General features: G+C 41.1%; 1 protein-coding gene and 1 non-coding gene across 10 annotated transcripts in view; one reads left to right on the top strand and one right to left on the bottom strand.

The window, feature by feature from the left end:
* The window catches only part of GMEB1 (glucocorticoid modulatory element binding protein 1), a 36,290-nt gene that overhangs the window by 2,925 nt on the left and 9,598 nt on the right, over positions 1-23,767 (top strand). For 5 of the 9 annotated variants that reach the window (XM_025856184.2, XM_025856185.2, XM_025856189.2 and 2 more), the window contains 7 exons: positions 5,947-6,103; positions 11,813-11,925; positions 12,627-12,751; positions 13,775-13,878; positions 17,196-17,353; positions 19,909-20,040; positions 21,334-21,471. In XM_025856184.2, the coding sequence (XP_025711969.1) occupies positions 5,976-6,103; positions 11,813-11,925; positions 12,627-12,751; positions 13,775-13,878; positions 17,196-17,353; positions 19,909-20,040; positions 21,334-21,471 (898 nt within the window). In that variant the 5' untranslated portion in view covers positions 5,947-5,975. Of the gene's footprint in view, positions 1-2,328; positions 2,404-5,946; positions 6,104-11,812; positions 11,926-12,626; positions 12,752-13,774; positions 13,879-17,195; positions 17,354-19,908; positions 20,041-21,333; positions 21,472-23,767 lie in introns of all 9 variants that reach the window. The other 4 variants (XM_073903080.1, XM_025856190.2, XM_025856187.2 and 1 more) reach the window with 3 other exon arrangements.
* TRNAR-CCU (transfer RNA arginine (anticodon CCU)) lies at positions 2,913-2,985 on the bottom strand. Its single transcript has one exon. It is a non-coding gene; the product is annotated as a tRNA-Arg (tRNA).

Genomic DNA, 23,767 nt, shown 5'->3' with positions numbered 1-23,767 from the left:
AAAAATTTTTTAAGACTTTATTTGTCAGAGAGAGAGCACAAGCAGGGCGAGCAGAGGCAGAGGGAGAAGCAGGCTCCCCGCTGAGCAGGGAGCCCGATATGGGACTCAATCCCAGGACCCTGGGATCATGACCTGAGCCGAAGGCAGCCGCTTAACCGACTGAGCCACCCAGGCGTCCCTAACTTGGAAATTTCTTAAGAATAGAAACACAGTTTCTACACAGTTGGCGCTCCCGGGTAGCTTAGTGCATTAAGCGTCTTGACTTTGGCTCAGGTCATGGTCTCAGTGTTCTGGGATTGAGCACCGCCCCCCCCCAGGTCTGGCTCCCTGCTTAGCAGGGAGTCTCCTTCCTCTCCCTCCATCCCTCCCCCCACTCATGCGTGTGCTCTCTCTGTCAAATAAGATGTTTAAAAAGTAAAGAAGCTACACAGTCTATGAAAATACAATACAGTATGGAATGAATAAATACATTTTGGGGTTAGAAAACTTCAGGGTATCTGCTATTTCTTTTATTCCTTTTCAACTACCAACTCTGATGTTCCTGCAGTCACGTGACACTCATAATCCTGCTACGTTTTAAACATTAGTTTTCAGAAGTGCCTGGCTGGCTTAGTGGATGAAGTGTGTGACTCTTGATTTTGGGGTTGTGAGTTTGAGCCTCATGTTGGGCACAGAGATTACTTAAAAAAAAAAAACAACCCAACAACAAAAAGAAACATTAGTTTTCAGAACAGAAAAAAATGAATTTAATCCGGAGTAGGTCAGATGTCATTTATTTAGTTATTTTGTAGCTTATGTGAGTATTCACGTGCCTACTTTCAAGGTATCTTTTTTGTCTTTGAAAATAACTACAAAGTAATTCTTTTCACATAAATTTGACATCTTTTCTTTATGTGTGTTCCCCTAGAATTACAGAGTGTTGTGTGATTGCACAATGAATACTCTCAGGCCCTTTCCCTGAAATACCCAAAAGCAACTCAATCATCTTGCCTCAGGAGTTTTTGTTGCTATAAACAAGAGCTACTTTTTAGTTTATACTCACCTCAAGAGATGACCTTGCAGTTAGCCAGTGTAGTCTGTAGAGCTGGTTTCGGTTTACTTGTTAGGAATGTGGTATTTAGGGTAATAAGAGATACTCAACCTAAACTTGCTTCTCTAAAGAATGTAAGTATTGCCATGTTGGATCAGACCTTGTGTCTCTTACTGACACTGAGAGACATATTGTGGATGATTATAATTACCTTCTTGGATAAACTCAGGAGGTTAGAGAACATTCCTCTTGGGTTCCAAGGTGTGGGAGGGCTAAGGAGTAAAATATGAGTTCCCATTGAGGAAAGTATTAATCAAGTAGTTAGTCAACCACTTATTCAGAGTGTTGTAGAGAGGACTCAACCTTAGGGTAGAAGGTTAAAACTAGAAGCATCCTTCTAATTCTCCTCCTCTAACCCATTAATTTACTTAAGCTATTTTTAAAATTGTAAATCACTGTTTTATTTTTTTTTAATTTTTTTAAGATTTTATTTATTTGAGAGAGAGAGAGAGAGAGAGAGAGAGCACATGAGAGGAGGGAGGGTTAGAGGGAGAAGCAGACTTCCTGCTGAGCAGGGAGCCCGATGCGGGACTTGATCCTGGAACTCCAGGATCATGACCTGAGCTGAAGGCAGTTGCTTAACCAACTGAGCCACCCAGGCGCCCTAAACCACTGTTTTAAAATAATAAATTACATAAGTTTGTTACATGCTAAAGTTTACATCTTTTAAATTCATTAAATATGTAATAGTAACAGAATAGTGCTTGACAATAAGTGTCCAACAAATGTTAGCTGTGATTCTTTTCATTCAAGCTACATTTTTATGGTTCAAGCTTTGAAGCTATCTATTGGTTCAATCATTCTAGGATTTGATAGCATTTGTATGCTTCGTCATATCCCTTTTTGTCTTTTTCTAGACTCCGAGGTCCTAATTGTTTTGGTTCTGTTGCTGGCAGCCAGCTGAACCAGTCCATTGATTCTCTTTTTTATCCCTAGTTTTGTTTTGTTTTAAGGTTTATTTATTTATTTGAGGCGGGGGTGGGGCAGAGGGAGAGAGAATTCTGAAGCAGACTCCCCACTGAGCTTGGAGCATTGCAGGGCTCAATCCCAGGACCCTGAGATCATGACCTGAGCCGAAATCAAGAGAGGGCCGCTTAACCGATTGAGCCACCCAGGTGCCCCTATTCCTAGTTTTCAGCCTTTGATTTACAGAAGTTCAGATAGTGTACTGTAATATCTTGCAATTAATTTTTTTCTCTAGTATATGACAATGTCATGCATCTCTTTTCCTTCTTTAGTTCATTAAGAGCAGATACTGTCCCTTTTCATATTTAACGAGCCTAACTCTGTGCCTGATGTGGAGTAGAGACTCAGTAAGTATTTGTTGAACTGGCCATAATGACAGACAATAAGTTTAGCCTAGCTGCCCAAACAAATTTATATCCCCTAATTTAGAAAAGTAGAAAATTCTAGAAGTCTTTTAGGGCAAGGCGAGTCATTCACTACACAAAAATATATTACATACCTGTTATGTGCCACATTTCCTCAGAAAGTTTTAGCTAGGCAGTTTTGTAAATAGAAGTCTGATATTTGAACACTATTTACTTACTCCTGTTCCTGGGTATTGAGCTAGGCATAGGGGAACTGTTGAAAAAGAAAAGCAATCTTTGCTCTCCCAGGATATAGTCTGGTGAGGAGAGGTTGACAAAGTGGGGTAATGGTTATGACAGGGGTGCTGCAGCAGGTTCTAAGGGAGCAAGAACACAAGCTTACATCTAGTCAGGGAAGTCACAGGCCTCCCTGTGAATGAACGTGTGTGTGTGTGTGTGTGTATTTTTTTTTATTTTTTAAAATTTTTATTTATTTTTTTAAGTAAACTCTGTGCCCAGCATGGGGCTTGAACTCATGACCCTGAGATCAGGAGTCGCATGCTCTACCAACTGAGCCAGCCAGGCATCCCAGGAAGTGATGTTTTAAATAAGTTATAAAAGTTTAGCAGTGACTAGCCAAAAAGAAAGGAAAAGAGAATTCTAGGTAGAGGAAACAAGTGTGAAGGCTCAGGTGAGGAAATATGGCATGTTTGAGAAATTGAAAAAAATTCCGCAACAGGAGCCCACAACATGAGAGGAAGAACTATGAGAAATGAGGCTAGGACGGGACAGATTTGGAGGATTCTATAAGCACTGTTAAGATGCTTGCACTTTAAGAGCAAAGGGAATCCACTGAAGGATCCTGAAATGGGGAAATGGCCTGTGGCCTTCAGTAAGATTACTTTGTCAGCTCTGTAGATAATGGAGTGGAGAGCAAGACCAGAGATTAGGATACTGATGAGAAGCAGCTGGAAAAATTCAGGTAACAGTGTGGCAGCTTAGAATATGGTGGTGGCAGCACAGATGGAGAATTGGGGATGGTTAAAAGAGAAATATAGATGGGGCGCCTGGGTGGCTCAGTTGGTTAAGCAACTGCCTTCGGCTCAGGTCACGATCCTGGAGTCCCAGGATCGAGTCCCGCATCGGGCTCCCTGCTCAGCAGGGAGTCTGCTTCTCCCTCTGACCCTCCTCCCTCTCATGTGCTCTCTCTCTCTCATTCTCTCTCTCAAATAAATAAATAAAATCTTTAAAAAAAAGTAAAAGAGAAATATAGATGATAGAATGGATACGATTTGGTGGTTGATTGGATTTAGAAAGGGAAGGATGAAAAATAACTCCAAAGTTTCTGGCTTGAGAAAATAGGTAGAGGATGGTGCCGTTTACAGAGGCAGGAAACAGGAACAGGTTTATGAGAGAATATGAGTTCAGTTTAAGGTGTCTACAAGATAAATTTTAAGAGGCTTTTGGGTACAAGAGGTATAGCATTCAGGAAAAAAGTTTGTGAGAATCATAAAAGGCATAAGTCTGATATATGGAATTTTAACTAGGTGAAATACAAACAAAAATTGATTGAACCAATGTGTCAGTGCCATGATGAACAGGGCTGTGGGAGACAGGCTTTTTAAAGAAGCAACACCTGCCCTTTTAATTTTTAGAATTAAAAATACCAAAAATATGAAAAAATAGAAAAAATAAAGAAGCACCTCATAGTATAGTTCAGTTATGGAAATAGAGGTCTGTTCAGTTAACTACAATACAAAGCACAGTGTGATAATTGTTAGAGGAGAGCTACAAACCAAGTACTGGGGGACCAGAAAAGAAAATGGTTTGGGGCGTCTGGGTGGCTCAGATGGTTAAGCGTCTGCCTTCGGCTCAGGTCATGATCCCAGGGTCCTGGGATCGAGTCCCGCATCGGGCTCCCTGCTCCTTGGGAGCCTGCTTCTCCCTCTGCTTCTCTCTCTCTCTCTCTCTCTCTGTCATGAATAAATAAATAAAATCTTTAAAAAAAAAAAGAAAAGAAAATGGTTTGGCAGGGGCTTTGTGGAGGAGTGGTCTTTGAACTGGGGCCTCGAAGGGAAAAGTTGATGAGAGAGAAGAGAGTTTGGGCTTAAGGAATAACAAAGGTATAGAAACCTGAATGTACGTACTGTATTTTTAGAGTACAGGGGGAGGCTGGTATGGCTGGCACTGAAGTTTCTTGGGGAATTACAGTTGCAGATGAAAGTGTAAAACTGGGGTCCAGATGATGGAGACTTTGAGTGCTGTGCTTAAGTATACATATTATATGCGAACAGGTGCTGTGGCAGAGCTGAGGTGTGGATTCAGTTGTCTGACTACCAGTCACATATTCAAACATGCATCTACCATGTCCCTACTCTTATCAGCATGTCCTAATCATCTCATGTATCTTTTTTTTTTAAGATTTTATTTATTTATTTAATTGACAGACAGAGAGAGACACGGCGTGAGAGGGAACATAAGCAGGGGGAGTGGGAGAGTGAGAAGCAGGCCTCTGGCCGAGCAGGGAGGGAGCCCAATGCGGGACTCGATCCTGGGACTCCAGGATCCTGACTCGAGCCGAAGGCAGTCGCTTAACCAACTGAGCCACCCAGGCGCCCCTGATCTCACATATCTAAGTAAACACAGTGCTCCTACCTATGCTCTCTTAAGTGACTCCTTTCTCTGCAGCTGTGAGAACTAACCACTGCAGAATATCCTGGGGCCCTCAGAGTTTTCATTAAACTTGGGATGATGCTTTGTTAGAGTCAAGGAGCACATGGTGCTGGACACTGGTTTCCCCAACAAGTCTGCAAGGGAGATGTCAGGCAAGATCATCTCTCCATTCAGTCTGAGGCAAAGAGGTAGTAAGAAGTTCCTAGAGATCATGCAGTTGGATTCAGTATTTATTAAACAACCACACAATGCAAATCACTTTTCTTCCTATCCAGTTTATTTCATTTCGCGGATACTTATTAAGTAATTCACAAATGACAGAGCACTTGGTGAAGTGCAATGGCTGGTTGCAAAGAAAAGAGATGATTCCTACTTTCTAGGAGCTTACTGTTTGGCATGGAACTAGTGGTGTGCTGTAAATCAGTTCTCCAGGAAAAAAAAAATACCCTGACCTCTAGTGCTTGCCAGTTTCTGTGGTGTATATACTCCCAGCATCACTGATTTCAAGCTAACAATTTGATGTCACTAAACTCAGAGCTGGGAAGAGATGTGCACAATTGGTTCTCAAGAGCAGGCTCCAAGGCGCCTGGGTGGGTCAGTTGGTTAAGTGTCTGCCTTCGGTTCAGGTCATGATCCCAGGGTCCAGTACAGCACTGGGTGAATCACATATCCTAAGAAAGCCTAAATCAGCAAGTGAGTCCTAAGGCATTTCTGGAAAGATCAGAGCCTAGGTCAGCCCCTTCCCACAGTTCCTATCCTTTTCAGAGGACCACGATCTTGGAATTGGTAGTCATAATTATCTTGGTGTTCCTTTCCTATGATTGCCATCTTTTCAAACCAGACCAAGTCACTGGTGCTTCTTGTTTCTGACAGCAGCCCAGCTATCTGACTTCATGTGAAAGATGGCTAATGCGGAAGTGAGTGTTCCAGTGGGGGATGTGGTTGTGGTACCCACTGAAGGAAATGAAGGGGAGAACCCTGAAGACACTAAAACCCAAGTGATCTTGCAGTTACAGCCTGTGCAACAAGGGTAAGTGACTAGAGATTTGGATCTTCTGAAAAATTGGGGAGGTTTAAAGATAGTGGGGAAATTATAACTGTATGCTTAGTACAAGGGAACATTCACCATCAATCTCTCAGAGCTGGCTAAGTTTTCATCTTTATAAAGTACTATGTGCTATATTTGTCATCGTAATACTTATTACAACAGTTAACTGTGTCCTTGTCTCTTTCCCTCTTCACTGTAAGCTCTTTGAGGGTAAGTTACATGGCTCCCTCCTCTTATTGATCCATACTGTTTAGCACAGGGCCTTAGTACATGTTTACTGAAAGACAGTGTAGTTAGAGTCAGAAGAGATTAGGTAAGGCACCTACGAAAGTTTTCCTGCCAGAAGTGGTCTGGACCCTAAGGGATGGGCAAATTAATCAAGCTTAGTTTATTAAAAAAATACATATCAATGACCTACTATTTTATAATGTATTACAAAGTGTTGGAAGAAATATAGCACACGGTTCCCACCATCATGGAGCTTGTAGTCTGGTTGTGCAAACCAAAAATACATATATGTAAATAAAGAGGTCACTTACATGGCAAAATCTAAGAAGTACTGAGTGTCGTGGTTAGGAAGTAGCTTGAATTCAGAGGATCACTATGAATTTGAACGAAGAGATAAGATTTTTTAATTGGTCTTGAAGTTTAAATAAGACATATCTACAGAGAGAAGGAAGGGGTAGTTATTTTATCTTGAGGAATATATAAAAGATTCTTCATAAGATTAGAAATGTTCTCGGGGCATCTGGCTGACTCAGTGGAGCATGTGACTCTTGATCTCAGGGTTGTGAGTTTGGGCCCCATGTTGGGTGTAAAATTACTTAAAGAAACAAAGGGGGTGCCTGGGTGGCTCAGTTGGTTAAGCATCCAACTCCTGATTTCAGCTCAGGTCTTGATCTCAGGGTTGTGAGCTTAAGCCCCACATTGGGCTCCACACCCAGCGTGGAGCCTACTTAAAAAAAAAAAAAAAAAAGAGAGGAAGAAAAAAAAATGTTCTTGGGCAAACACATAATCCATTCTCAATCTACTAAGTAACATACCTTGTCTTAAACACTTATGGAGAAAGACAGTCAAGATCTCTTGGTAACTTAAACTTTTTAGTATAGGAAATTTCAAATATACCCCCAGATTTTTAAAAAATAATATAATGAACCCCCATGTACAGACCCATCACCCAACTTCAACAATTATCAGCACATGGCCAGTCTTATTTCATCTTTACATCCACCCACTTCTGAATTTTTTGAAGCAAATCCCAGACATTAGTATGTATCTTGCAAAAGTAAGGACTTTTTAGTTTTTAAAATATAACCATAGTTTGCTGACATTTCTGAATATTGAAGGAAATATTCTAAGATCTGTAAGAGGGGCCCCTGGGTGGCTCAGCTGTTAAGCATCTGCCTTTGGCTTGGGTCGTGATCCCAGGGTCCTGGGATTGAGCCCCATATCGGGCTCCCTACTCAACAGGAGCCTGTTTCTCCCTCTCACGCTCCCCCTGCTTGTGTTCCCTCTCTCACTGTCTCTCTGTCAAATAAATAAATAAAATCTTAAAAAAAAAATCTAGCGGTGCCTAGGTGGCTCAGTCATTAAGCATCTGCCTTCAGTTCAGGTCATGATCCCGGGGTCCTGGGATCGAGCCCCACTTCGGGCTCCCTGCTCAGCGGGAAGCCTGCTTCTCCCTCTCCCACTCCCCATGCTTAAGTTCCTGCTCTCGCTCGCTCTCTCTCTCTGTCTCTCTGTCAAATAAATAAATAAATAATCTTTAAAAAAATCTATAAAAAAATAAGATCTGTAAAGGAAAGTTAATAAAAGTACTGATGGGATGCCGGGCTGGCTCAGTTGGACTGTGTGACTCTTGATCTTGGGGTTGTGAGTTTGAGTCCCATGTTGGGTATAGAGATTACTTAAAAAAATAATAAGATCTTAAGAAAAAATAATTACTGACATATAGTGGAGAGAGTGATTAGAATTTTTATTTGCCCCAAAAGTTTATGCTTGTTTATTCAGATTCACTTGTTCGGGAACTTCATTTGTTACATACACACATATTTGCAGTTATTACCCTTTGAGGAAGGGTAATGAGGAAGAATTAAAGAGTAGATTCTTTGGTGCATGGCAGCTTTATTTTCTCTTGGAATCATTGTTTCTTCTTTCTTTCCTAAAGTGCTCCAATTGTCATTTATCCTATCCCTCCTAGAGACAGAAAACACTTCTCAACTACTTAGAGACTTAATTATTTTGAAGATTAGTTCCACTTATTTTGTGTGTGTGTCTTTTTTTATTTTCCAAATGACATTGCTTTTTCTGGAAGCCTCTCATTGCTTGATTAGATTATAGGCATCTTTGTACAACGTTGACTCCCCAACCTACTGTTTACACTGAATTTGCCATATGAGCTAGTGAATACATTTTCAAGTACTGAATTCTGAGATATCTGCCAATCAATGCTCAGTCGATTTCTCTAGTTGTATTTTATTTTATTTATTTTTTAAATCATTTATTTATTTATTTATTTATTTATTTATTTAGAGAGGGAGCGTATGTTCAGGGGGGAGGGGCAGAGGAAGAGAAAGAGATAATCTCAAACAGGCTGCACACTTAGCATGGAGCCTGACATGGGGCTCAGTCTCATGACCCTGAGATCATGACCTGAACTGAAATCAAGAGTTGGACACATAACTGACTGAGCCACCCAGGCACCCCAGGAAATTTTTTCTTGATAAAACCTTGTTTATAGACTGTGCCCCTACTTCCCACTGCAAGTGCAATTTACTGGTTGTTGAAATTATGTATAAATAAGAATTTCTTCTTTTAAACGATTTTGCATATATTGGTCAATTTACAATGAGTTTACTGAACTTACTTGAAGTAGTGGTTTCTCATGTTTATCAGAATCCTCATTCACTGACCAACAACTTAGGTACTTCGCCATGTTCTAGTTAGTATTCGATACACTAGACATACAAAATTGAACAAATAAATAGGACATAATTGCTGTTCTCAGGAGCCTCTTGGACTATGCCCAAGGGGAGGCAGACAGCTAAACAAACATATAATATTAAGTGTTATATTTGTTGTGACAAAAGCCTAAAGTACAGTTGGGTCACAAAGGAGGAAGTAGATGATTATACTGGAGGGATTGATGTGGACAGAAAAGCATCATAGAGGCTACTCTTTATTAAAAAACAAATAGAGGGGCACCTGGTTGGCTTAGTCAATAGAGCATGCAACTCTTGCTCCTGGGATTGTAAATTCAAGCTACATATTGGGTGTAGAGATTACTTAAAAATAAAATCTTAAAAACAAACAAACAGGGGCGCCTGGGTGGCTCAGTTGGTTAGTTGTCTGTCTTTGGCTCAGGTCATGATCCCGGGGTCCTGGGATCGAGCCCCGCATTGGGCTCCTGCTTCTCCCTCTCCTTCTGCCCCGCCCCCCCACCTTGTGCTTGTGTGTGCGCCTGCGCTCTCTCTCTAGCGTGCTCTCTCTCAAATAAATAAATAAAATCTTTAAAAAACAAACAGATGGAGAAGGATATTCTGGGGAAGGGGGGAAGTAAGAGCAAAGAGGGAAGGTATAAAAGAAGATGTCGGTTCTGGGAACCACAAATAATTTGGTATGACTAGGGCTTGGATTATAAGGTGAGGTTTAGGGAGAGTTGAAACCAGGGGTCAGATCTTGGAGCAACTTAAATATCCTATTAAGGATTTGGGGGCTTTATTGTAACAGTAAGTAGAGGGTTCTTGAGGGTTTTAAGGAGGGATTGACGCGATCACTTCAGTAGGAGTATAGAAGATCAGGTAGATGCAAGGCGACTAGTTCAGACTAGAGATGATAACAGCCTGAATTAAGGCAGTAGCAGTGGAAAAAGAGACAGGGAGCCTGGCTCATGTTAAGGAGATACATCTGATAGGATTTGGTGGCTGAGTATGTGGGAGTTGAGGAGGAGGAAGAGGGAGAAATCTGATGTAATTTCCAGGCTTCTGTCTTAGGCTGTAGAGTGCTAGTGGTGCCATTAACAAGGATAGGAAATATAAGAAGAGTGGTTTGGGAGAGGGAAGAGAACTTGGTTATTTTAGACATAATGAATTCAACAAAGTCCTATGGGACATCCAAATGCATTTGTTCATTTAGCCAGTTAACTGTATCCTGGTGTGAAATTCAGAGGAGAGGTCTGTGCTAGAGGTGTCACCATGGGGGTGGGTGATACAAGGGATATTATTCAAGCAGTGCTTTCAAATAACAAGATGCAGGGGCGCCTGGGTGGCTCAGTCAGTTAAGTATCTGCCTTGGGCTCAGGTCATGATCCCAGGGTCCTGGGATGGAGCCCCACACCGGGCTCTCTGCTTGGTGGGGAGTCTGCTTCTCCCTCTCCCTCTCCCTCTGTGCTCTTTCTCTCTCTCTCTCTCAAATAAACAAATAAAATCTTTTTTAAAAAAGATGCAAAGGTTAATACATTATTTTTATTATAGAAATTAAAGGTTGCTAGTGTATTTTATCTGAGCCCTTTTCTTAGAAGGTGGAAACCTTTTATTTATTTAATTTTTTTGAGACGGAGGGGGGATGGAGAACAGGAGGGTGAGAGTTTTTTTTTTGTTTTTTTTTTTTATTTGAGAGAGAGAGAATGAGAGATAGAGAGCATGAGAGGGAAGAGGGTCAGAGGGAGTCCCCGGATGTGGGACTCGATCCCGGGACTCCAGGATCATGACCCGAGCCGAAGGCAGTCGCCTAACCAACTGAGCCACCCAGGCACCCGAGAGTGAGAGATTCTTAAGCAGGCTCCCACACCCAGTGCAGAGCCTGACACAGGGCTCAATCTCAGGACCCTGAGATCGTGACCTGAACTGAAACCAAGAATCTGATGCTTAACCGACTAAGCCACCCAGGCACCACAGAAGGTAGAAACATTTTAGAGAGACTTTCACTAAGTGATACTTCTAATTAATGCTGGTTACTTTGGGCATAGTCTCTCTCTCTCTCTCTCTCTTTTTTTTTACTAGGCTCTGTTCATGTCAATAGTTTGGTTATATGATGCTTTGAAAAATGCTAAAGTGCTAAAAAAGACTAAAGTATCTAGATTCCAACAAAAGACATCAGCTTCTATGGTCAATGGTCTGTTTGTTTGTTTGTTTTAAGATTTTATTTATTATTTATTTGACAGCGAGAGAGGAAGCAGCAGGCAGAGGGAGAGGGAGAAGCAGGCTCCCCGCTGAGCAAGGAGCCCCACTCAGGGCTCGATTCTAGGGTCCTGGGATCACGACCTGAGTAGAAGACAGATGCTTAACCGACTGAGCCACCCAGGTGCCCCGGGTTCTTCCTGTCTTGAATTGTCCAACAGTATTACTTTTTAGTCTTCTTAGGATAATTTTATAATTTAATCTTATACTTGAAGCAACATTTTATGTCATAAGCATTTAAAGTTATGAAGGGAAAAGTCTGGTGTGAAACAGTGGTGATGTAAAGACAGTAGCAAGAGGAACTTTCCTTGGAGGCGAGGAAAGTTGTTGATTCATGTCCAAAGTAGAAGCTACTAAGCAGTCCTGGGCAGCTTGGAGTTTAAATATAATGGGGAACTAGTCAGAGCACTAACATAGAGTTGTAAAGTATATTTATTTTATTCCTTTTGAGATAGATTATAACAAATTTCTTAACCCCATGCTGTGAATATTAATTTTTTCATGATTTATGTAGTTTGTTTATCGATGGACACTTTTACAACAGGATTTATGAACCTGGGTCCGAGAACAACACGGCAGTTGTGGCAGTAGAAACTCACACAATTCACAAAATTGAAGAAGGGATTGGTAAGTCTTTTTGTTATTCTAGTATCTTTGACCTTAGCTTCCTTGGTTGAGATTTCTTGCCTTTTGTTTCTTATATTTTTACCCCCTACCCAGTGTGCCCTACCAATGCTACAGCCATCAGTTTGATGGTGGTGCATCGAGAGACACCACTGACAAATGCTAGGCTCATCAGTTGATTATTTAACATCAGTTTGCTAGGGTACTGAAAAGATATTTTATCTACAAAAATTCCACAAAGAAATTAGAGCCTCAAGGTTGATCCTGTCATTAGGGAAGTTGCTGATTAGGACTTACGAGGTGTTGATTGGAAGGCAGTCAGTGGAAAGAAACTGAAAAAAAAAGTTTGAAGTTAGACAAACCTGAGTTTAAATCCTACTTGCTCACTTCTTAGCTGTGTGTCCTTGGGAAAGTCCCTTCACCTTTCCAAGTCCCACCTGCATACATTGGGAACAATCATTGCCTCACAGGATTGTTGGAAGAACTAAATAAGATTAAGCATGTAAAAGCACATAGGACAGTGTCTGGCACATAGTGTGGGCTTGGTAAGAGAGCTGTTATGCCAAACTTTTCCAGAAGACTCCAAAACAATACCAGCCAATGTGAACTGTTAGCTTCTTAGAGGAACCAAGAGACTAGAGATTTTGAATTAAGCTTTTGGGGAAAAGCATTCGATAAATAACTGATATTTTTTCCATTTTCAGATGCAAGCACTATAGAAGCAAATGAGGATATGGAAATTGCTTACCCCATAACTTGTGGGGAGAGCAAAGCCATTCTCCTCTGGAAGAAGTTTGTATGTCCAGGAATAAATGTGAAGTGTGTCAAGGTAATTGTCTTTTCTCCTTACTGGGGCCTGTTTGGGGGCTCCTTGTTTTCAAAGAGTATAGTTTCAGTGCCTCTTCTCTCTTATCTACCATATCAGTGTTTTCAATATTGTGGCTCTAGTCCCTATGGTGTCACAGAAAAAAAATAAGGACTTTGGAGTGAAATTGGCCTGGATTCAAGTCCCACGCAGAATACAAGTTCTAGGAGAGCTGAGAACTTGTTTGTCTTGTTCACCAGTGTATCCCCAACACCCAGAATGATGCTTGGCATATTTATCTATAAATGTTTGTTGAATGAATGAATGGAGTCCCATCTCTATGACTGGGTGACCTTGAACAAATTAATATTTCAGAGGCTCATATGTTAAAATATGAATAATCACATACACTGTCAGGTTGCGAGCAGATAAAATGAGATAATATATGTAAAATGCCTTATAGAAGTGTGCATTATAGTAGTTTATTGAAAATTATTACTGATAAAAATAAATTCTCATGAGAGCACAAAGTGGAAATAATTGCTTAAGCTTTTGTCTCAATTGGTAGCCACAGCTGTACCCATAGATAGTAGTCACTATCAGTGGCATCATCCTAGAATCATGAAGGATTACAGAGTTTTGAGGTTCTGCAGTGATAGTGGTTTCTATGGTACTTATTCTTTCCACCACATCCTGAATCTTGTCATTAGGTCTGGGTAGGTTACTTCAGTTTATTTAAACAGCCTTTGCAACATTGAACCCACATATTATTCCTGATTTAGGGCATAAATGGACTTCAGATGCTAATCAGTATATTAATCTCTGATCCTCCTCCTGTCTTCTGTAGCTCTGTACCAGGACAGGGCACTGTGCCCAGAGAAGGATCATCTTCTCTGGCACAGCAGGGCAGGAGGCTGGAAGATACAAGGCTATGACTTAAAATGCCATCTGGGTATTTTTTCATACGTAACAAGTGGAGTTACCTTTCTCTCTCTTGGCCTGCCTAAGCTGACCTTGAGTGATTTTGGACTTTTCTTTTTACCTTAGTTCAATGATCAGTTGATCAGCCCCAAGCATTTTGTTCATCTGGCTGGCAAGTCCACCCTAAAGGACTGGAAGAGAGCCATTCGTCTGGGTGGAATCATGCTCAGGTGAGCTTTAATAACAAGCACACACCAGGGCTCAGTTGGAAGAGCATGCAACTCTTGATCTCAGAGCCCCACATTGAATGTAGAGATTACTAAAAAAAAAAGAAAGAAAGAAAAAGAAAACAAGCACATACCTTTTGTTCTGTTTTTTTTTTTAATTTTTTTTAAATTTTTTTTTTTTAAGATTTTATTTATTTATTTGAGAGAGAGAGAGAGAATGAGAGAGCACGAGAGGGAAGAGGGTCAGAGGGAGAAGCAGACTCCCCGCCGAGCAGGGAGCCCGACGCGGGACTCGATCCCGGGACCCCAGGATCATGACCTGAGCCGAAGGCAGTCGCTTAACCAACTGAGCCACCCAGGCGCCCTCTGTTTTGTTTTTTAAAAGATTTATTTATTGGGGGCCTGGGTGGCTCAGTCATTAAGCGTCTGCCTTCGGCTCAGGTCGTGATCCCAGGGTTCTGGGATCGAGCCCCGCGTTGGACTCCCTGCTCAGCGGGAAGCCTGCTTCTCCCTCTCCCTCTGCCTGCAGCTCCCCCTACTTGTACTGTTTCTCGCTCTCTCTCTCTGTCAATAAATAAATAAAATCTTAAAAAAAAAAGATTTATTTATTTTAGAGAGTGCGGGGTGGGGGAGGGAAGGACGTCTTTTTTTTTTTTTTTTTTTTTTAAGATTTACTTGTTTATTTTAGAGAGAGAGAGCACGAGCAGGAGGGGCAGAGGCAGAGGGAGACAGAATCTCAGCCAGACTCTGTGCTGAGGAAGGAGCCTCTTGAGGGGTTTGGTCTCATGATCCTGAGGTCACGACCTGAGCTGAAACCAAGAGTCAGATGCTTAACCTACTTTACCATCCAGGCACCCGTGGAAAGAGAACCTTTAGCAGACTCTGCAAGGAGTGTGGAGCCGGCTGTGGGGCTCGATCTCACAACCCTGAAATCATGACCTGAGCCAAAATCAAGCTGAAACCAAGAGTCTAAATTAACTCTTCCCAGCATCTGGGGCAAATTTTTTCTGATGTCAGGATGTTAGGATCCTTTCTGAGCAGAGAAGCTCAGGAGTAGATGACAATCGTACTTGAGATCACCAAGCACAGGCAGGGCTAAACCTGGTGCTGAGGAAGCGTGCCGACCTCGGAGAAGCGTAGGCTACTGACAAGTTCTGTGATAATCTGGTAAATAGAGACTGCTGTTGATAAGTAACAATCATATTCAGTGAATGCAATTCTTGCCATCATTGTACCACAGAAATAAACTTCAGAATGTGTAATACCCGGGTGCCTGGGTGGCTCAGTTGGTTAAGCAACTGCCTTCAGCTCAGGCCATGATCCTGGAGTCCTGGGATCGAGTCCCACATCAGGCTCCCTGCTCAGCAGGGAGTCTGCTTCTCCCTCTGACCCTCCCCTCTCTCATGTGCTCTTCTCTATCTCTCATTCTCTCTCTCTCAAATAAATAAATAAAATCTTTAAAAAAAAAATGTATGATACCCTCACCCCCATCTTTATGCAGCAAGCTTATTATTGTAATTCCACCCCCGCCATGAAGATTAACATTAATTGGTATTTCTTGAGCACTCACCTATTGATGGATTTTAAAATGTGGTCAGGAATGGAAAGTTCCTCACAGAACATGCATCAACAGCCTTAAGAACATCTTACCCATTATCTTTAATTCTTTTTAAGGAATCTGTCCTAAGAAAAATAGAAATATGTAGCACTATAAATAGCACTATAGGTAGTGCTTGTAGAGATTCAGGCATAAAGATGTTTACTGCAACATTATTGAAAATTATAGTCAGCTTTAGGGGCACCTGGGTGGCTGAGTCAGTTAAGCATCTGCATTCAGCTCAGGTCCTGATCCCAGGGCATCAGGCTCCCTTCTCAGCGGGGAGCCTGCTTCTCCCTCTCCCTCTGCCCCTGCCTCCATTTGTGCTTGCTCTCTGTCTCTCAAATAAATAAATATCTTTAAAAAAAAATGTTGTTTTGAAGTTTGATTAGTGAGAACATGTTTGTTTCTTTTCTAAGATTTTATTTATTTGATAGAGAGCAGGAGAACCCAAGTAAAGATTTAAATAAAATCTTAAAAAAAAAAAAAACAGACACACACATATGTACACAAAATTTAATAGAAGAAAATATCTCAAAATGTTAATGTTATCTTTGTGTTGTTGGATTTTTTATTTTTTATTTTATTTTAAGATTTTATTTATTTATTTGACAGAGAGACAGAGACAGCGAGAGAGGGAACACAAGCAGGGGGAGTGGGAGAGGGAGAAGCAGGCTTCCCGCGGAGCAGGGAGCCCGATGCGGGGCTCGATCCCAGGACCCTGGGACCATGACCTGAGCCGAAGGCAGATGCTCAACAACTGAGCCACCCAGGCGCCTCTGTTGGATTTTTTAAAAAGCAGTTGTTTTCTTTATAGTTTTCTGTATTTTCCACAGAAAATATTAATTTTTTCTTCACATATTATTTTAATAAAGAGACACATTTAAAAAAAGAAGTTATTCCAGATGATTTGTATACAGAAATCAGTAGTTAAATAAAATTGGGAAAGAATACTTTTAACTTCCATTATTGTTGTTCTTGGCCCGTCCTTTTTGCCCAGAAAAACAAGCACATGCCAACTTTCCTCAAATGTAAGAAGGAATCAGAATGCCTAAAAGATCTTTAGTGAAAGTCAAGTAACGTTATAACATAGAGTTTACTCTAACTAAAATACCCCATGGTTTTGCTTATGGCCTGTAATAACAATGTCTTGTGAATCCAGTTATAAGGGCATTTTATAGTGGGGGTTTAGTATAATCAACTTTGCACTGTATTTATAGGAGACTTTTTTTTTTTTTTTAAGGAAAGAAATGTGCTGAAGTTGTATGTCTCCAAAAGTGGCAACAGATCTTGCTGGTCTAGGAATACTAATACATCAGAATCTCATCATAAAATTCTTATTCCCTACAGCATTTCTCAGTTGTGCTGGGATATATGAACTAGTCTTTTCCCCTTTTGGGTTTAGTTTCAATGAGATTCTATGGGGATACTCAGATGTTGTCAGGAGTATATCCCTACCTAAAGCTTGGTGATAACGGAAAATGAGAGAGTACTCATAATGAGCAGACTGCGGAGGGAATAGGAGTACTTGTAAATGTGGGCAGGGCCAATGAAAATTTTGTAATCCCAGTTAGAATTTTTGCAGCCTAATGACTTTAAATGCCATTAGGTTTCACTATCTATGGAGTAGATGCAGCAACTTTGTTTCTGTTTGTCCCCAAGGCCTAGTTCCATCTAGATGTAGTGCAGGCTGAACTGGTACTTTTTGTCTCCCTTTACACAGGAAAATGATGGACTCTGGACAGATTGATTTTTACCAACATGACAAGGTTTGCTCCAATACCTGCAGAAGCACCAAATTTGATCTTCTGATCAGCAGTGCAAGAGCTCCAGTGCCAGGACAGCAGACAAGTGTGGTGCAGACACCCACTTCGGCCGATGGTAGGGGGTAGGAAACCACCTGAAAACCCAGTGTTTTTTAGTAACACTTTTCCCCTTACTTCTCTTTTGTGTTTCTTAATTTTAATTCTCATGAGCATTGAAGTCCCTGTAAGGTATGCTAACCTTGGGTGTGATTCTGTACTTTAGAAACAGATCTCTTTTGTTTTCTCCCAGATGATTCCTATTGGCCATACCTCCTTCCTTGTTTCTTTCTAAGTATGCATAAGAAACATTAGAAAGATGGTTCAGGGGCGCCTGGGTGGCTCGCTCAGTTAAGCGTCCCACTCTTGATTTCGACTCAGGTCACCCTCTCAGGGTCGTGAGATTGAGCCCCCCGTCAGGCCCCGTGCTGGGTGTGGAGTCTACTTAAGATTCTCTCTCCTCCTTTCCCTCTGCCCCTCCCCCCATGCACACACTCTCTCTCTCAAGAAAGGAAAGAAAAGAAAAAGAAAGATGATTCAGTGGTTATTATGTTTATTCAATGGTCTCACTTTGGTGCCACTTGGCATATCTTTGAAATTAGATTGTTTTGAAAAATCCTTTGCCCTACGGGTGGTCAGGCAGGAAGTAGAATGGTGAATGGTTTTCAACTGTTGAGCTGAGATGTACCAAAGATAATGTATGGTTGGCTGGACTGTGCTCTGGAGACTCTGCTGCTGTAAGGATCAAAGAGTCCTGCCTGGAAGGGATCCACATAACCAAGTTGAGGTTTCCTCACCAATGAGGCAGGATGGGCATATGCTTAACTTGTATTGTTGACCTCAGGACTAGAGCTCTTTGCTCTTTTCTAGGAAAGATGGAGCCAGGTGAGATGATTATTAAGGATTCAGTTAGTCCAGGGGAACCTGGCTGGCTCAGTCGGAAGAGCATGTGACTCTTGTTCTTGAAGTCATGAGTTCAAGCCCCACACTGGGTGTAGAGATTACTTAAACAAGCAAACAAACAAACAAAATTAAAAAAAAAAAAAAAAATTCAAAAAAAAAAATAAAATAAAAAAAAAAAGATTCAGTTAGTCCAGTTAAGATTCTTGTCTCAACTACTTCCAGAAGACTTAAAAATATGCCTGACAGAATTAGAAAGATACTAACGGATGTAAGGGAAGTACCTGTTTTAAAACTGACCTCTCAAGGTTTCTTTTGGTCAGCCCTAATATTCCGTGAGTAACCACTGGGTAAGTAGAAGTCAGATCTCTTATTTTTATTTTATTTTATTTTTTTAAAGATTTTATTTATTAGAGAGAGAATGAGAGATAGAGAGCACGAGAGGGAAGAGGGTCAGAGGGAGAAGCAGACCCCCCGCCGAGCAGGGAGCCCGATGTGGGACTCGATCCCGGGACTCCAGGATCATGACCTGAGCCGAAGGCAGTCGCTTAACCAACTGAGCCACCCAGGTGCCCCAAGAAGTCAAATCTCTTAGAACCTAAGTTCCCTACAGGAAAGTATAAAATATCTAGCAGTTTGAATTTTTGGTTTTTGGTCATGTGAGTCTTTCACTTGAAAAGTAAAAAATGCTATAAAATTATTTACTTTTTATTTGGCCAAAACTCCTTTAGTTGACTGTCCATATCAATATTACTTTTTTGATTGATTATTAATATTCTCCAGCATGTGGAGTCCATACTTGTCTATATCTCTGTCTGGATCAGTTTGATTTTTCTCCATTTTCTTTGTTTAGGATCTAACCCCCCCCCCAAAGATTTTGTTTATTTGACACAGAGAGATAGAGCACAGGAGGGGGAGTGGCAGGCAGAGGCAAAGGGAGAAGCAGGCTTTCTGCTGAGCAGGGAGCCCAATGTGGGACTCAATCCCAGGACCCTAGGATCATGACCTGAGCCAAAGGAAGACACTTAACTGACTGAGCCACCCAGGCGCCCCTGTTTAAAATCTTAATATACGAGGGGTTTCTGGCTGGTTCAGACAGAAGAGCATGTGACTCAGGGTCATGAGTTTGAGCCCCATGTTGGGTGGAGAGATTACTTAAAAAAAATCAAATCAAATCAAATCTTAATATACAATGTTAATAGCAAATGTTCTTTTCCTCTGTGAATCTGCTATTCATGGATCTCTTCTTATCTGATTTTTTTGGTCTCATTTCTCTTGCTTTCTCTTACATAGCCTGATAAATAAGCTATAGCAACTTCTGATATTCTAGATGGTTAGTATCAAATATGCTTGTAGTAGGGCTCTTGGCTAAGCACCATACTTTTCTCTTAAATTTTTCAGGTCCTCCTCATCCTCACTAAGTCTGGGGCAGATAGCCCGGCAATCATGCTCACCTTCAGTCTTTTTAAAAAACATACCTGCTTAGGAAGCAGATTGCTCTTTTGTGATTTTATAAGTTATCTTTCCCTTTCTATTCAGAGTAAGAAGAAAGCATTTTCTTTTGAAAGGCAGGTTTTCTTTAGAAAATCCAGTATTCATCCTGGCTTACCAAGGATTCTAGTTTTTACTATATGGACCTTAAAATAACAGGGTCTCTTTGGCTGTATGAGATAAAGGATAGCTATGACTTTTTCATGGAATTCACCAGCTTTACCTCTAATGAACCGCTTTTAGGTAGCATCACACAGATTGCCATCTCAGAAGAGAGCATGGAAGAGGCAGGGCTGGAATGGAACTCCGCTCTCACTGCTGCTGTCACCATGGCTACAGAGGAGGGTGTGAAGAAAGACTCAGAGGAAATTTCAGGTACTTTTCTATGAGGCTCAGATATCTTGCAGGGTCTTGTGACCCTTCTCACTGTTATGATTATGGACACAGAAGGTCTCTTAATTAGTTTTGCTGGTTTTTCTCATGCATGTTAATGATAATTGTAGCTGCAAACATTTTATTTTCATCCATGCAACAACAGCCATGCACAGTCACATTTTGCACGGGAAGAAATTGAGATTCAAAAAGATTCAGCAGCTTGCCTCAGACCAGCCACACAGCCAATAATGTCAGAGCCGAATTCAGCCGTTTGACTCTGTAGTCAGTGCTTTTCATTCTGTCAAACTGTCCCCAACTTTGGAACGTTTCTTAGATAAACCAGGCTGCAAGATGTTAAAAGGAAAAACTAGGCAGCAGGTGGTATAGAGGATGGTGACTAATGATGATTCACTTAGAGGGGACCGGGGGGGTTTCACGTCATCCTCCATTCATTAATTCACTTGAAAAATATTTATTGCTGCCTATTTTTAGTTGGCCTGTTGCCAGCACAGATGAAAAGACAAAGCCTCTGGCCTCAGAGAGCTTATCATCCCACCTATTCAGCTGTATTATTTTATTTTGTAAGTATAGGACTAGAGGGAGTATAGTTGACCCTTGAACAACGTGGTGGTTTGGGGCACCAACCTCCTGTGCAGGGGAAAACCCCTGTGTAACTTGACTCCCCTGCCCCCCCCACTTAACTATAAGCCTTACCAATAACATAGTTGATTAACATATTTTATATATTATATATATTATATACTGTATTCTTACAATAAAGTAAACTAGAGAAAAGAAAATGTTATTAAGAAAATCATAAAAAATTTTTTTAATTTAAAAAATACAGTACATCGCTGTACTGTATTTATTGAAAAAAATCTGTATATAAGTGGACCCTCAGAGTTCACACCACGTTGTACAAGGCTCGCCTATATATCTTTAATATCTTTAACTTTTAAGATATTAAATACTATTTAATTTTAAATTTTTAAAATAAATAATAGTTAATATTTATTTAATATCTTTATTAGAGGAAGATAACCTGCTCCCTATAGCCAGAGCTATGACAAATTGAGGCAATTATCTCAAGTCCCTATGTTGCTGAAGAGGGCAAATAATTGGGTACCAACTCAGGGGGGTAGCTAATATTCCAAAAACTTCTTCCTTTTTCCCAGAAATGGCCCAACAAGAAATCATTTCAAATTGAAATAATTTTGATTTTAGCTTGTAGAGATTTGCCTAAGTATGTGTAGCATCCCTTGTTTATCTTCTGTCTTATCCCTCTTGTGTCAGAGGACACTTTGATGTTCTGGAAAGGAATAGCTGATGTAGGGCTGATGGAAGAGGTTGTCTGCAATATCCAGAAGGAAATAGAGGAGCTACTCAGGGGAGTTCAGCAGCGGCTCATTCAGGCTCCCTTCCAGGTCACAGGTAAGTGCACTAATTTTGACAACAGTAGTCATTTTACTGAACACTAACAACTGTAGGCAGATCCTGTTAGTGTCATGAAAACACTGGGGTATAAGTATTATTATCCCCATTTTACAGATTAGGAAACTAAGGCTTATAAAAGTTAAGTTACGTGTCCATAGTTCATAATAAGGTTTTGAACTCAGGTCTGGTCATGCTTTTCCACAGGTAATTTTTGCCTTTATAAATGGTGCCAGAAAGCAGGCTGTCTCTTATGTATAGATAGATAGAATCTGAAAATTGGAGAAAGTTACCTGGTTTTAGACAAGTCTCATATTCTATCAGTTTAAGGTTTCCAGAACTATTGTGTGCACTTACAGCTGTTTCTGAATACCCATAGGGTACTTGCTGCTGTGCATAATGTAAAAGGATGTTCTAATCATCTGATACAAAAGGGTTGTGATGATGGGTTTCTGGCTAGCTCAGTTGGTGGAGCATGTGACTCTTAATCTTGGGGTCAGAGTTTGAGCTCCACGTTGGGGGTAGAGTTTACTTAAAAAAATCATAATAAGCATCTGCCTTCAGCTCAGGTCATGATGTCAGTGTCCTGGGATCAAGCCCCACATCAGGCTCCCTGCTTTGCAGAAGCCTGCTTCTCCCTCTGCGGCCCCCGCCATTTGTATTCCCTCTATCGCTGTGTCTCTCTGTGTCAAATAAATAAATAAAATCTTTAAAAAAAAGTCATAATAATATCTCATAAGCTTGTGTGTGAGTTCCTAGATTTGTTACTTGTGTCTTATTACCTCTTTATAATTCATACATTATATAAATACACTTAAACTTTATAGTAGAATCTTTTTTTTATATATTCTTGGGGGAAAAATAGGCAAATAATATAGAAAGCAGGGATGACTTTTATTTTTTTTTAATTTTTTTAAAAAGATTTTATTTATTTGAGAGAGAGAGAATGAGAGATAGAGAGCACGAGAGGGAAGAGGGTCAGAGGGAGAAGCAGACTCCCTGCTGAGCAGGGATCCCTATGTGGGACTCCATCCCGGGACTCCAGGATCATGACCTGAGGCGAAGGCAGTCGCTTAACCAACTGAGCCACCCAGGCGCCCAGGGATGACTCTTTTAGATAGGATGGTCAAGGAAGGCCTCCCTAAGGAGGTGGCATTTAAGCAGAGACCTGAATTGAAGAAGCTAGCCATGTGATGAGCTGGGAGAAGGAACATTTCAGGCGGAAGGAACAAAAACCTTGAAGTTGCAATGGGCCTCATAGGTTCAAAGAATTATAGAAGCTCTGAGGCAGCCACAATGTATTAGGGTATAGGAGAGTGATAGGTGATATAAGGTTGGAGAGGAATAGAGAGGACAGTTTATTTAGTTATTTTTTTAAAAGATTTTATTTATCTGAGAGAGAGAGAAAGCAGGAGCAGGGGGGAGAGGGAGAAGCAGGCTCCCTGCTGAGCTGGGAGCCTGACGTGGGGCTCGATTCCAGGACCCTGGGATCATGACCTGAGCCAAAGGCAGGCGCTTAACCGACTGAACCACCCAGGCACCCTGGAGTCACATACTCTTGTGACTGAGCCAGCCAGGCACCCCTCAAAGTTAGTTTTGACTTGGGGCACCCGGCTGGCTCAGTGGGTGGAGCATGTGACTCGTGATTTCAGGGTCATGAGTTCAAGCTCCATGTTAGGCGTAGAGCTTACTTAAAATAAAAAAGAAAGAAAGAAAAAATTAGTTTTGACTTGCTAAATGATTATGAGGCCTTCAAATGGAGATGTCACTCAGCTAAGGTGGAGGTACGAATCTGGCACGCAGAAAAGAGGTTAGGGCTGGAGATCTGCATCTGGGAGTTCTCAGCATGTACATGTTATTTAAAAGCATGGAACTGGATGAGATGACTGTGGAAGAAAATTGTAGGTAGAGAAGTTGTCTGAGTTAAGGAAGTAATGACCACAACTACTGACAATGCTTGCAAGAAGTTTTGTATAAAGAGGAACAGAGATAACACTATGAATAACATTGCATGCCAGTTCCCATGTTTGACACTTAAAATATGCTATTTTTTAAAAATATTTTATTTATTTATTTGAGAGAGAGAGAGAGCACATGGTGGGGGGAGGGTTAGAGGGAGAAGCAGACTCCCCGCCGAGCAGGGAGCCCGTTGCGGGACTCGATCCCAGGACTCCAGGATCATGAGCTGAGCCGAAGGCAGTCACTTAACCGACTGAGCCACCCAGGCGCCCCTAAAATATGCTATTTCTTTTTAATATTTTATTTATTTATTAGAGAGAGAGCAAGCACAGGGAGG

The sequence above is a fragment of the Callorhinus ursinus genome, unplaced genomic scaffold, assembly GCF_003265705.2.
Source record: "Callorhinus ursinus isolate GAN/ISIS: 27379988/994484 unplaced genomic scaffold, GSC_fseal_2.0 scaffold18, whole genome shotgun sequence".
In the NCBI taxonomy this organism is placed as follows: domain Eukaryota; kingdom Metazoa; phylum Chordata; class Mammalia; order Carnivora; family Otariidae; genus Callorhinus; species Callorhinus ursinus.
Note: the sequence above shows the minus strand (reverse complement) of the source record. Positions and strands in the feature narration are given on the sequence as shown.